This window comes from Suricata suricatta, chromosome 10 (assembly GCF_006229205.1).
Source record: "Suricata suricatta isolate VVHF042 chromosome 10, meerkat_22Aug2017_6uvM2_HiC, whole genome shotgun sequence".
NCBI lineage: Eukaryota > Metazoa > Chordata > Mammalia > Carnivora > Herpestidae > Suricata > Suricata suricatta.
The window spans coordinates 1,578,596-1,589,398 of record NC_043709.1 but is presented as its reverse complement, the minus strand read 5'-3'; the positions used below and the strand labels follow the sequence as shown (position 1 = coordinate 1,589,398).

The window sequence follows — 10,803 nt, the reverse complement described above, 5'->3', positions numbered from 1 at the left end:
CCGCAGTGTCTTCCCTGGGTGGCCCCAGCGCTGGCACCTCTGGGCTGGCTCCAACCACAGGGCTGCCGCTGGGCTGGCCACGGCCGTGCGCATGACATTGACCACCACGTGTGCAGTGTTCCATCCCCTGCCGAGCACGGGGAACAGTGAGGCCACCTTCGGGACCACCCAGGGCACCTCTGACCTTCCAGCCCCATGGGCCCTCCTGCCAGAGGGGAGCTTCGGCACAGCCCCATGGAGCAGGGACAGGGAGCTCCAGGCTTTCTGCACCCTCCCAGCCTTCCTCCAGGGGTCCTCTCAGTTAAGATCTCAGGGTCTGCATCAGCTCTTCATACGGTAGATTTTTCTGGAACCCTGGATATGTCCCACTCACGTTTGGCTCCTATGGGTCAGCGTGTGTGCCTGAATCACTAGGTGTGCCTGTGTAGTGAGCGCCAGCCGCCCTCCCCCGTGTGTGATCTGACCCTGTCACAGCAGGATCTGGGAGACTTTGGGGGGCATACCCTTCTGGGTGAGACCTGCTGGGGAGGGTCGACCCCCACCTCGGACAAACAGGGTCTGTCTGTGATCACATCAGAAGATGCGGCTGGAGCTCTCCTGCAGTCCCACTGGCTTTGTTCTGGATGATTCCTTTTTCCAAGCTGTTGAGTAAAGTAAGCAGATTCATATGTTAATAGAAATGAAGAAACAGTTTATTCTAAAGGGAGCCATGCAGTTTATGAGCAGCGAAGAGCCTGGCGTTGAGTGCCGCGGTGCCATCCGCACGGCCCCCAGGCAAATTAGCTGGCCCGCCCGTCTGTCCAGACCTGAGCCGGGAGCCTGCTCACCGCTGGGCTGGCCGTCCACACCCACCGCCAGCGGCCCAACTCGGGTCCCTCGGGGCCAATTCTTCATCTCCCCTGGCCCGGGGGTGGGCGAGGGGGCCTGGCGGGGTGCTGTCGTTCACAGGGATTGCGCTGAAGCGGATTTGTGCCGGAAAACGGAAAGTTCCGCGTCTTCCTACCGGGTGTAGCTGCCTCCAGACTTCCCTCCTCATGGGTGACTCAGACCCTAGACTGGAGTGTTCAGACACCCCAGATAGGACGCGCGCACACATGCACAGTGCATGCACGCCTGTGTGTTTGCACACATACATGCGTACTGCACCACCAGCTCTGTGTGCCTAGTATGCACACATGCACATCACATGTGTGTGCACACAAACGCACAGCTACACTGCTCAACTCAGATGAGCACGTTTGATAGCAACTTGACCACCATAGGACGTGACCACAGCTCTGGTGAGGTGGTTCAACTGGGGTCCATTCTGACCCTCACCCCTGCCTCCTGAGGAGGCCTGATGGGTAGGAGTGAAGGGAGCGAGGAGCGAAGTTGGGGTGTGTAACCCATTCCTGGGTCCGTGTTGCCAGGGAAGCGGTTGGTCCGGGCTCAGCGGCCACCTGGGGTCCACCCAGGTGATGACGGGCTCAGGTCAGCCCTGCGTTTTCAGGGGACCAGGGAGGGGCCGTGGTCACTGGGAGGCCCGCTGGCGACTCGGTCTGACGGCACCATTGGCCACCCCCCTCCTGAGCCCCCGGTCCCACATCCCCATCCTTCACCTGGGGCACATGCTGCCCGGGAAGGGTGTCCTGTGCTGGCTTTTAAGGAGGGAACGACTTGTCCCCCCCAGGAGCCCGTGGCTGCCCCTTGTGACTGTCCTCAGCACCCCCCTTACTACTGCCTGGGGGCTGGCGGTAGAGCCGGCCCGGGGGGAGCAGCGGCCCGAGCGCCCCTAGGGACCCAGGCGCCGCCCGCCAGGCCCTCCCACCCCGGCGCCCGGGCTGGGTCAGGCTGCTGGCGCTGGACCCGGTGAGCCCCTCTGACCGCTGTCTTGTCTCCCGCAGCTCGGATCATCAGGACGAAGCAGTGGTGTGACATGCTCCCGTGTCTGGAGAGCGAAGGCTGTGACCTGCTCATCAACCGGTCAGGCTGGACGTGCACGCAGCCCGGGGGGCGGATAAAGACCACCACGGTGCGTACGCGGCCCTGCGCGCTCTGGGACACGGGGGTGGGGGGCGGCGGGCCCTGTGTCAGAGGTGACGGGGCCAGCGGCTTCCTGGTGCGGAGGGGGCCCCCTCACGGCCTGCCCTCCACACCCACCTCATTCTCTGGACTCCATCCTGTCCGTCCCTGGGCTTCCCCTGCCCCATCGGGCTGTCACGGACAGTGAGGGGCCCAGGAGCTGGACAGAACCACCTCGAAGGTAGCTCAGGGCCCTCACAGAGCTGGTGGTTGGTGACGTTGTCTCATTTCTGGGGCACCGGCGTGCTTGAAACTCCAGGACCGCTTAGGGCCCCCCAGAGGGATGAAGGCTCTTGAAAGAGCAGAATCGACTGGGGAGGGGTGGTGGCCCTCAAGGTCCACTCCCACCCCGGACACCACACAGCGGCCACTCCGTAGAGACCCTGAACACCCCCGATGGCGCCCTGTCCTTCCCCATTTCCTCCCCCTCCACCAAGAGGACACCCTGCAGACCCTCCTTTCCAGGCGCCGAGACCAGCCCTCTCCCCTTGATTGCTGTTCCAGGGAGGGGGTCAAGGGCAGGAGGGAGGGGAGGGCAGGAGGGGTGGGGAAGGGGTCCTGGGACCCCTCCCTCCCTGAGGTCCCTTTTCCAAAAGTAAGTTGCTCAGGGCCCACGCAGCGATGGCCAGGCCACGGGAGCCGGCACCTGCGTCCACGGTCCGGGCCCTGGGGCTGCCCAGGCTGAGGCCTGCACGGCAGGGCCCCCTGCTGCCCGTGGCCCATTCTCCCCCCAACCCCGCCCTTCCTCACCTAGAAGGTGAGGACTGATGCGATTTGTGATCCGGCCTGATTCCTGCCCCAGGGTCTCGGGACCGTTGAGTCAGCGAGGTGTGGGGTCCTGGGGAAGGATCCGGAGAGCCCAGCTGGGGTCCGGTTCTCCTCAGGAAGGTGGGGGCCGCAGCCCTGAGGAGCTGGACCGGAGGAAAACCCGCCACCCCTCCTCCCTTCCTGCCAGCCCCGGGTGGAGCCCATGTCCCGCAGGCGCCTCCGGGGGACATGTGAGCCCCGCCGCCTGTTGGTAGGAAGCAGGCAGTTCTCCCTTGGCGGCACCCTGGGCTGGATGGGGGCACGGGCCGCGGGCAGCCATCAGCCGAGACCCTCAGGGCGGCCAGGCTAGCCTCCCAGGGGGGGGGGCAGCTGTTCCTGCCCTTCCATGTCCTTGTTCATCTGAGTTCAACCCAGGAGTGGGCCACCCTGTGCCCACACCCCCAGTCCAGCTCATTCCCTGCCACCTGCTTGCGGCTCCTCGGGTGCCTGGGGGCGTCTGACATGTGGCCCCCAGCTCCGGGGCATGGAGGAGGAGCCTCCTCATTATAGTGTCCCCGTCTGTGCGCCGTCCCTGTCTGTGGGGCAGGGACCTGGGGACACGCAAACTCTGGCCGGCCAGGGCCACTGTCCTCCATCAGTGGGGACCAACGGGTCAGTGTGTGGCTTCCCAGCAGAGCCCAGGGCAGCCCTGTATGTGGGAGACACCAACTGACAGGATCATTTGAGTGAACACGGAGAGGAGGGGGGGCCTGGTGGGAGGCTCCGGACTGTCCCCCATTGTGGTGGCCCCGGGCCGCGGCTGTGGGGTCGCGCCTCTTCTCCCGGCCCTGAGCGTGCCGCTGGAAGCAGGCCATCCACGGAGGTGGTCCAGCAGCGCCCCTCATGGTCTCACAGGCGACTTGAGGCTCCTGGGGCGTCCCCGTCCTTGGGCTCGTCCCTCCGGCCCGCAGCCCTCCGGCCTGCCCCGCATCTGTGGGCACGCACCGTTCCTCCATGCGTTCGCCTCACCAAGGCCCATGCCAGGCCTCACGGCACCGTCACTTTGCTCCTCTTGCTGTGAAGCGACAGCCGGCAGCCCCGGGGTCGGCCGCCCAGCGGAGGTGGCCCTTCAGTCTGCTGGGTATCCCCCCTCAAAAGCTGGATGCGGCTCTGCAGGGGCCCGTGTGTCGTCCGGATTCTCCGGCCCGCGCGGTTCCCGGGAGACGGCGCCCTCCTACCCACCGGGCAGCCGCGGGGGGTGCGTGGCGGTGCTGGAACCCCGCCCGGCACCTGCAGACAGCCCGCTGGCGCTCACGCGGGCCTGGGCGCCGCCGAGCTGTTTGCAAAGCTTAACCGAAAGTTCTCTTGAGCCCTTGACCCAAACGCCACGTAACTGGAGGTGAAATCCCGTTTCCACGGTCGCCTCTCGATTCTCGTCTAGATGCGCAGTGAGCGCTGTGGGGTCTCCTGTTCCATCGCCAACAGCCTCTGCGTGGGATGGGCGCAGGGACCTCGTGACCGCCTGGCCCCGCCACAGCCAATGCCATGCTAGCGCCCCGGCCCCGCCCACCGCGTCCCACCTTGAGCCCCCCGGCAGCCACGCTGCGCCGTCGCCGTGCCCACCCGCACCGGCCCGCACGCATGCGCGATAAGTTCATTACCCATTTCCGGAGGAGGGCCCGGTGTGTGCGGGTGCGTGCATTTCCTGGGGCGGCCTCTCAAAGGGCAGCTCCTCGCCCCGTTAGTGGGTCATCAAATTAATTTACTAGATCATGTGGCCAGCATTTAAAAGAAGTTAGAAAAAGTAGAGTCAAACCAGAGGCTCCCACATTGGGAGGGTGAGTGCCGCACACGCGGGGTCACCCAGTGAGATGGGGGTCACTGCAGGACCCGGCGCGGGGCTGGCAGCCGGGGGCCCGGGGGCGACCCTGCGTCCCTGCCGGCCTCCCAGCCTCCGCTTCTCGCGGTTTGCCCGGGAAAGGGAGGGGCGGACGCCCTCTGCCCCGCGGAGGCCGCGGGCTGCGTCTGTGCTGGCGTCCAGGGTGCCGCAGTCGGTGTCGGCTCTGCCGAACCCCGGAACCGGTACGTGTTGTGAGGGGCTCGTCCACGTGCTGCTGTTTCGTCTCCCAGATCAGAGCAAACCAGCTAGCTAGAACCCCATGTTCCCCATCAGCCGTCAGGCGCCCCACCGGAGTTCTGTGCGGTGTGAGCGCCCGTTGTGGGGAGTGTCCGTTCTGCCCAGGAACTTGGGGTTCATGGAAACTCGCTTGCCCCAAACTACACCTCCCGAGAGCCGGCTCTGAGACGAGGCACCGCAGCCGCTGCCTGAGCTCGTCTGTGCCCAGCTGTGCGCGACCTGCCCAGCTGTCCCAGGGCCGCAGGCTGTCATGGGTCCACTGCCCGTCTGCACCGTCCTCAGGGTGGCTCACCTTGTTCAGACAGCCCGCTTGACCCAGAGATCCTGCCTCCGCCTCCTGCAAGCTTGGGGCCCAACACCCTGCACCCCACACACATTGGACCCCCTCACACCCTCCGCACCCTGGACCCCCACACCATGGACCCGGCATACTCTCCGCACACTTGTGCTAAGAATCGCACGAGGACCTTCTGTAGGAACGTAGCAAATGCTGGCTCCGGCCTCTCAGTTAAAAACAAACAGAACATGTGTGCTTCCCGTTTATGCCATCTGGACGCTCCTTAAAGTGACAGGGACACGAAAAGGAGAAAGGCAGGGGTTGGGGGAGAGGAGAGGAGAGGAGACGGCGGGAGGGCACCGTGGAGGCAGGGCTGCAGGGGAGACCCCAGGCCCTCCTGTCCGGTCCCACGGCCGATGGCCCCACCGGTGCCATGCCTGGCTAGTCCCCAGGTGTGGGGGGACTTCCGGAAGATCCAGGTCCTGAGAATCGCTGGCCTCTCAGCTCCGGGAGCGCTGTTCCTCTGGGGGACCCCCCCACCCCCCACAAGCCCCCTGCAGCTCACTCTCACTGGGCTCTGAGGACCAGAGGCCCGATGTTGAAGCAAGAGTCTTCTCCAGAAGGTCCGGGGGAGGGTCCGGCTGCCTCGTCCAGTGTCTGGGGATCCCGCATTGTCACGTGGCCCTGTGCCTGTGGGAGCCAGTGGTTCCCCAGGGAGCACGTGGCCGTCCCGTCCAGGCCTGTCCCAGATGAAGGATGAGTCTGTCTCACCAGCTTACCTATTACGTCTAAAATGACTCCATTTCCAAAAAGGTCACTTTCCGAGGTCCCAGATGGGCATAGACTTTGGGGGGGTGGGGGTCCCATTCCACTCGCTAAGTTAACCAAGCCCAAGGCAGGGACGGGTGAGTCGCTGTGGTTTGGGGCCTGGGGCCCTGGTGGGAAGCCCAGCCCCTGCCCGTCGGGTCCACAGCCTTGCTGGCCGTGAGGGAAAGCGGAGGGCTGTGCTGGAGCGGGAGCGGAGGGGCCGCAAACCACGGGCCTGAGGAGCGGGCGTCCCGGGGGCCGTGGAGCTGGTGGCCACGCCGCAGACCGGCGGGGGCTCGGGAAGCTTCAGGAGGAGGGCACACCAGTGGGACCCCGTCCCTGACCTCCATTTTCCTCCCTGGGGGGCGGGGGGGGGGCCGGGGCTGAGCCCCCCGGGTGAGGTGCGAGGGCACCGCCTCCACTGTGCTCCCCTGGGAGGGGCCCCCACCCACCAACCTCACTCCACCCAGAGGCGGCTGTCACCCCCGTGCTCCCGCCCCCCAGATTTGTGACAAGAGTCATGGTGGATTTAAGACGCTGGGTTGGATGCTGAGGAGATGAAAGGCACTTTTGGGGATTATAGGTGTAAGTTTTAGGAGGGTGGAAGTATAAACTCTGTGTGAGATGGGCATGTAGGCATGCGTACACGTGTGGTTCCACACGCGTGTGCCTTTGTGCAGACATGTACCCGCAGAGGCATGTGCATGAAGAGCAGATTGTTAACCCGCTAGTGGAAGGATGGAGTCCCAGAAAGCTGTAGCGTCGCTTCCTTAAGAGAAGTAGGAAAAAATAGAGATCAGTTCAGGAGGTGGGGAGCATATAGGGGCCAAAAATAGAGGAAAACGGAGAGATTATCATCAAAGAAATACCTAAAAAAAGAAATTCCCAGAGCTGCAAGGTGCGGGTTGCCGAGGGAGAGTGCTGGCGGAGGGAGGGGTGAGTCAGCGCGGGTGGCGGGCCTGCCCAAACCCAGAGGGGCAGGGGGTCACCCGGGGACTCAGACGTTGTGCGAAGTCATGCCTGGACAGCAGCGCGTCCCCGAGTCCGGGGCCCATCGGGGGAGGGAGCCTGCCGGCCCGGGATGGCCCCCCGGAGGGAACGCCTCCAGCCAGCGGGGCCCTCCGTGCCCCCCCGCAGGTGGGAATGAAGAGGAGGGCGGGCCGGGGCCAGGGCCGGGGGAGCCCCCGCCAGCCCGCTGCAGCCGTGGGGCCTCCAGGCTGGCCCCGCGTTTCTTGCCCGTGGAGTCGCACCCCGCGCAAATCTCGTGAGCCCAGTATTTGTGAGGCGCTGGGCATGCCACTGGCGAGGCCTGGGCCCTGGGAGGGGACAGAGACAGCGGAGGAGAGTGGTCTACACAGGCCTGCAGCCAGCTCCTGACACAGCCTGCGGGGAGGCAGGGCCCCAGGGGCTATGGAGTGCACTGGGGGCCGAGGGGACAACTTCAGGAGGGACGGTGACCTCTGTCTTTGTGAGGCTGGCTGGGCCACAGCTCGAGGTCACTCTGTCCGGGAGAGGGTTGCAGATGAGACCCTGTGGTTGCAGCTGGAGAGGAGGGGACCAGGGGGGTCCTTGGTGACACTCGTGGCGCAGGATGGACCGTTCTTCTGGCCTGATGACCCCTGTAGATGCCCAGGACCGCCGCCCGGCCCCCACAGGCAGGCCCTGGGCCGGCACAGAGAGGGGGAGACCAACATGGCAGGGCCCACGTGTCCATGTGGGCTGTTTGGAGGCTCCAGCAGGGAGGGTGGTGGCCGTGGTCCTGGAGGGGAGTCCAGGGGCGTCCAGGCAGGGGTCATCCACCACAGAGCGGCTGACCTGTGTGCAATGCGTCTGCTCCCTTTTGTCTGCGAGGGGACCCTTGGCCCCTCGCGGGCCCCCTCGCCCACTCCCAGGCGCATGGGTCACTAGGAATTCCTGCAGCCTTGCTGACGTTGGGGTTCGTGTCCGTCCAGCTTTCTGTCCCCTGTGAGGCCTTCCCATCCCCTGTGCTCGGGGCAGCCCGGGGCTCCTCGCCCCCAAGCTCCAGAACTCCGGGAACGGTGGGCACAAGGGACGCTGTGCCCCCAGCTGGCTCTCCTGGCAGCAGAAGTCCTGCTCGCCCGGCCGGCCGGCGTGCTCCGAGCGCTCCTCTGGGCCGCTCCCGGCCAGCCCGGCCCCGCACATGTAAACGCAGGTTCTGTCCCCACCGTGGACTGCTGGGCCCTTCCGGGAGCCCCGGTGTCGGGTCTGCAGGCCTGTCTGCCCGCTGTGAGCTCCTGCAGATGGGATTGTCCCCACCCCGCCCAGGGGCTCCGCGGCTTTCGGGGGCCTCTGGTTTGTCTCTGCTCAAGAACGAGCCATCCCAGCAATTAGAAGCTGTTGCTGCAGAGCTGGGTCTCAGCTGCCGCTCCGCTGCTCATTCTGAAAACCAATAAAAGAAAAGTGACTCTGGGCCCCGAGCGAGGCGGGTGCAGCTCTCCTGGCCCGAGGCTTGTGGCACGTCTGGTCCTCGTCTGCTTGGGGGGAGAAAGCCAGTGCCTGCTGCTCTGTGGGGTCTCTGGCAGTCCACCAGGCAGGTGTCCTCGGTGCCCCCGCCGAGTGCCCCCAGCTCTGGGCCTTCCTGACGTGCCCAGCCTTTTCGGGAAGTTCATGTGCCACGTTCCGGCCCAGGGCACCTGTCCATGTAGATGAGGCTTTCTCCCGCACGCATGGCCCCAGGCCGGCCTCTGCTTCAGAGAAGCACACCCTGGGGACCCTCTGAGCTGCCCCTCCCCCCGGCCCAGGGCCTCCTGGGAAGGCACCTGGAACAGACCCGTGGTGTCAGAGGGGAATTTGGGCTATGGGTTGATCCAGTTACCTGAAGAGCACATTGGACGGAGTCTACCCTGGGCCGCTGCCCCGGGGTATGGGCCACAGGTGGGATCAGGGGACAGAGGGACCAGCTGTGCTGTGAGGTCTGGGGCTGAGCGGCTTCTCCCGCAAGGCTGAGAGGCTCCCGTCGTGGGGCATGTGGAATTTGATGGAATGGTGTTTACGGTGGGTCCACTGGAGCCCGGGCAGCGCACAGCACGGCCCGGGAGGGCGGGGAGGAAGGCATCAGGGCTCAGCATGGGGTGTGGCTGCCTGGAGGAGCAGAGGGGAGGAGGGCAGAGGCGCGGGAGGACTCCATCAGGAATCAGCGCCTCTCACCTGCCCTTTGGGGAGCATCTCCGTGAATATAACATCGTACCGGACAAAGGGCCTTTGTCGGGTTTCTAGGATTAGTGTCCAGGGAGGCAGAGCGGACGGCGGGACTCCCCCGGAGTCAGTGGTGCCTGCACCCGGCTAATCCTTCCTGCCGCACAATGAAAAATACCAAGTCATTACTCTGATCCCTGTTTGCAGTCCGTTTTGTGTTCTTTGAACCGCTGCCGTTCATCACCGCAGTGATAGCCGGACGTTTTAATAGATTCTGCGTGTAAACAAAGGACGCACAGGCCCGCGCGGCGTCGGCCAGGATCGCGAGCTGTGACATTCTTCATCTTCTCGGCAGAACTGAGCCCAGAAACAAAAAATTGGTTTGGCCAAGCCCGCGTTCTTTCCGTGGGCACTTCGGCCGATTTCGTCATGGACGTTAGGTGCTGGGAGCTGTTCACGGTAATGGTGCCGCCTGAGTCTCGATTTTCCTTCGAGCAGTTGTTCTTTGAATTGTTTTAGATACATAAATGGCAAGTGGTTGAATTGGGGGAAGTGCCCCTTGGAGAAACCGGGGGGCCTGGGGCGAGCCCACCGCCACGGGGTCAGGTGTCCCTGAGGCCACCGAGGTTCAGCCTGCGGAGCCAACCACGTCAGGGTGGGGACGGGCTCCAGCACAAGGTCCGGGAGGCTCAGGTCTGCGGTCCCCTCGCCCCTGCAGGGGCGGCGGGGTCACCAGATGGGTGCTCCCCTCCCCTCCCCCAGCTCTGTGCCCTCCCCCATCCTTCCTGGCTCCGTGTCGGATGCTCGGATGCAGGGATGAGGCCTGCACAGCCCTGCCCCTCAGACAGCCGCCGCCCCTGTGACAGCCGTGGAGGGACAGCTTGCGCAGGTGGCCGGCGCTTAGACATGAGGTCCGAAGCGTCTGCTGAATAAATGGGAGAAAACGCCCGCGACTGGACGGCGCTGGCCAGCTCCCTGTCCCACTGCTCCGCTGATGCCTGAGGCTCCAGGTCCGAGACGGCCATGTGGTCCCAAATCCCGAGGCGAGGACCCTGCCTCAGACATGGTAGGTTCCCCCGCCCCCGCCATGGGGGAACCTTCAAGGAACAAGCCCCCCCCCCCGCCGTGGGGGAACCTTCAAGGAACAAGCCGGAGGGAGGGGACCAGCTGCGGGCTGTCCACCCGCCGTGCCGTCACCCCGAGCGCTCCTGCTCTCCGGAAGTCAGGGGTCCCTGCGGCCCCACGAGCATGAAGCGGCCCCCTTGTCAACACTGAGTGAGTGACAAGGATTGATCGAGTTCAGAGTGACCCCCCAGCTCCCCGTGGGGCTGTCTTCCGGTCCCGACTTTCCCGAGCTTACTGCGCGGAAACACGGGCAAACAGACCCAAAACATGTTTTTCCTGCTGGTTTAATACATTCTTATGATCTTCCAAATGACATTGCTTAGGGCCTCGTTTCTCTGTAAAGGACAGAGGTAAACTCAGCCCCGCTCGGCTGTGCTGTGAAGAGTAGGGTCACACAAGCAGGAAGTCAGTCAGTGTGTGCACTGCACAAACCGCCAGGGCAGAGTGCCCTCCCTGCCCGGTGCCGTCTGTGCTCGGTCCTCTCCGCCCACAC

The 10,803-nt window shown here is 64.7% G+C and overlaps 1 protein-coding gene across 1 annotated transcript in view; it reads left to right on the top strand.

The window, feature by feature from the left end:
* TAFA5 (TAFA chemokine like family member 5) overlaps positions 1-10,803 on the top strand; it is a 47,586-nt gene that overhangs the window by 25,546 nt on the left and 11,237 nt on the right. The window contains exon 3 of the mRNA XM_029954035.1: positions 1,884-2,011. Within this exon, the coding sequence (XP_029809895.1) occupies positions 1,884-2,011 (128 nt within the window). The remainder of the gene's footprint in view (positions 1-1,883; positions 2,012-10,803) is intronic.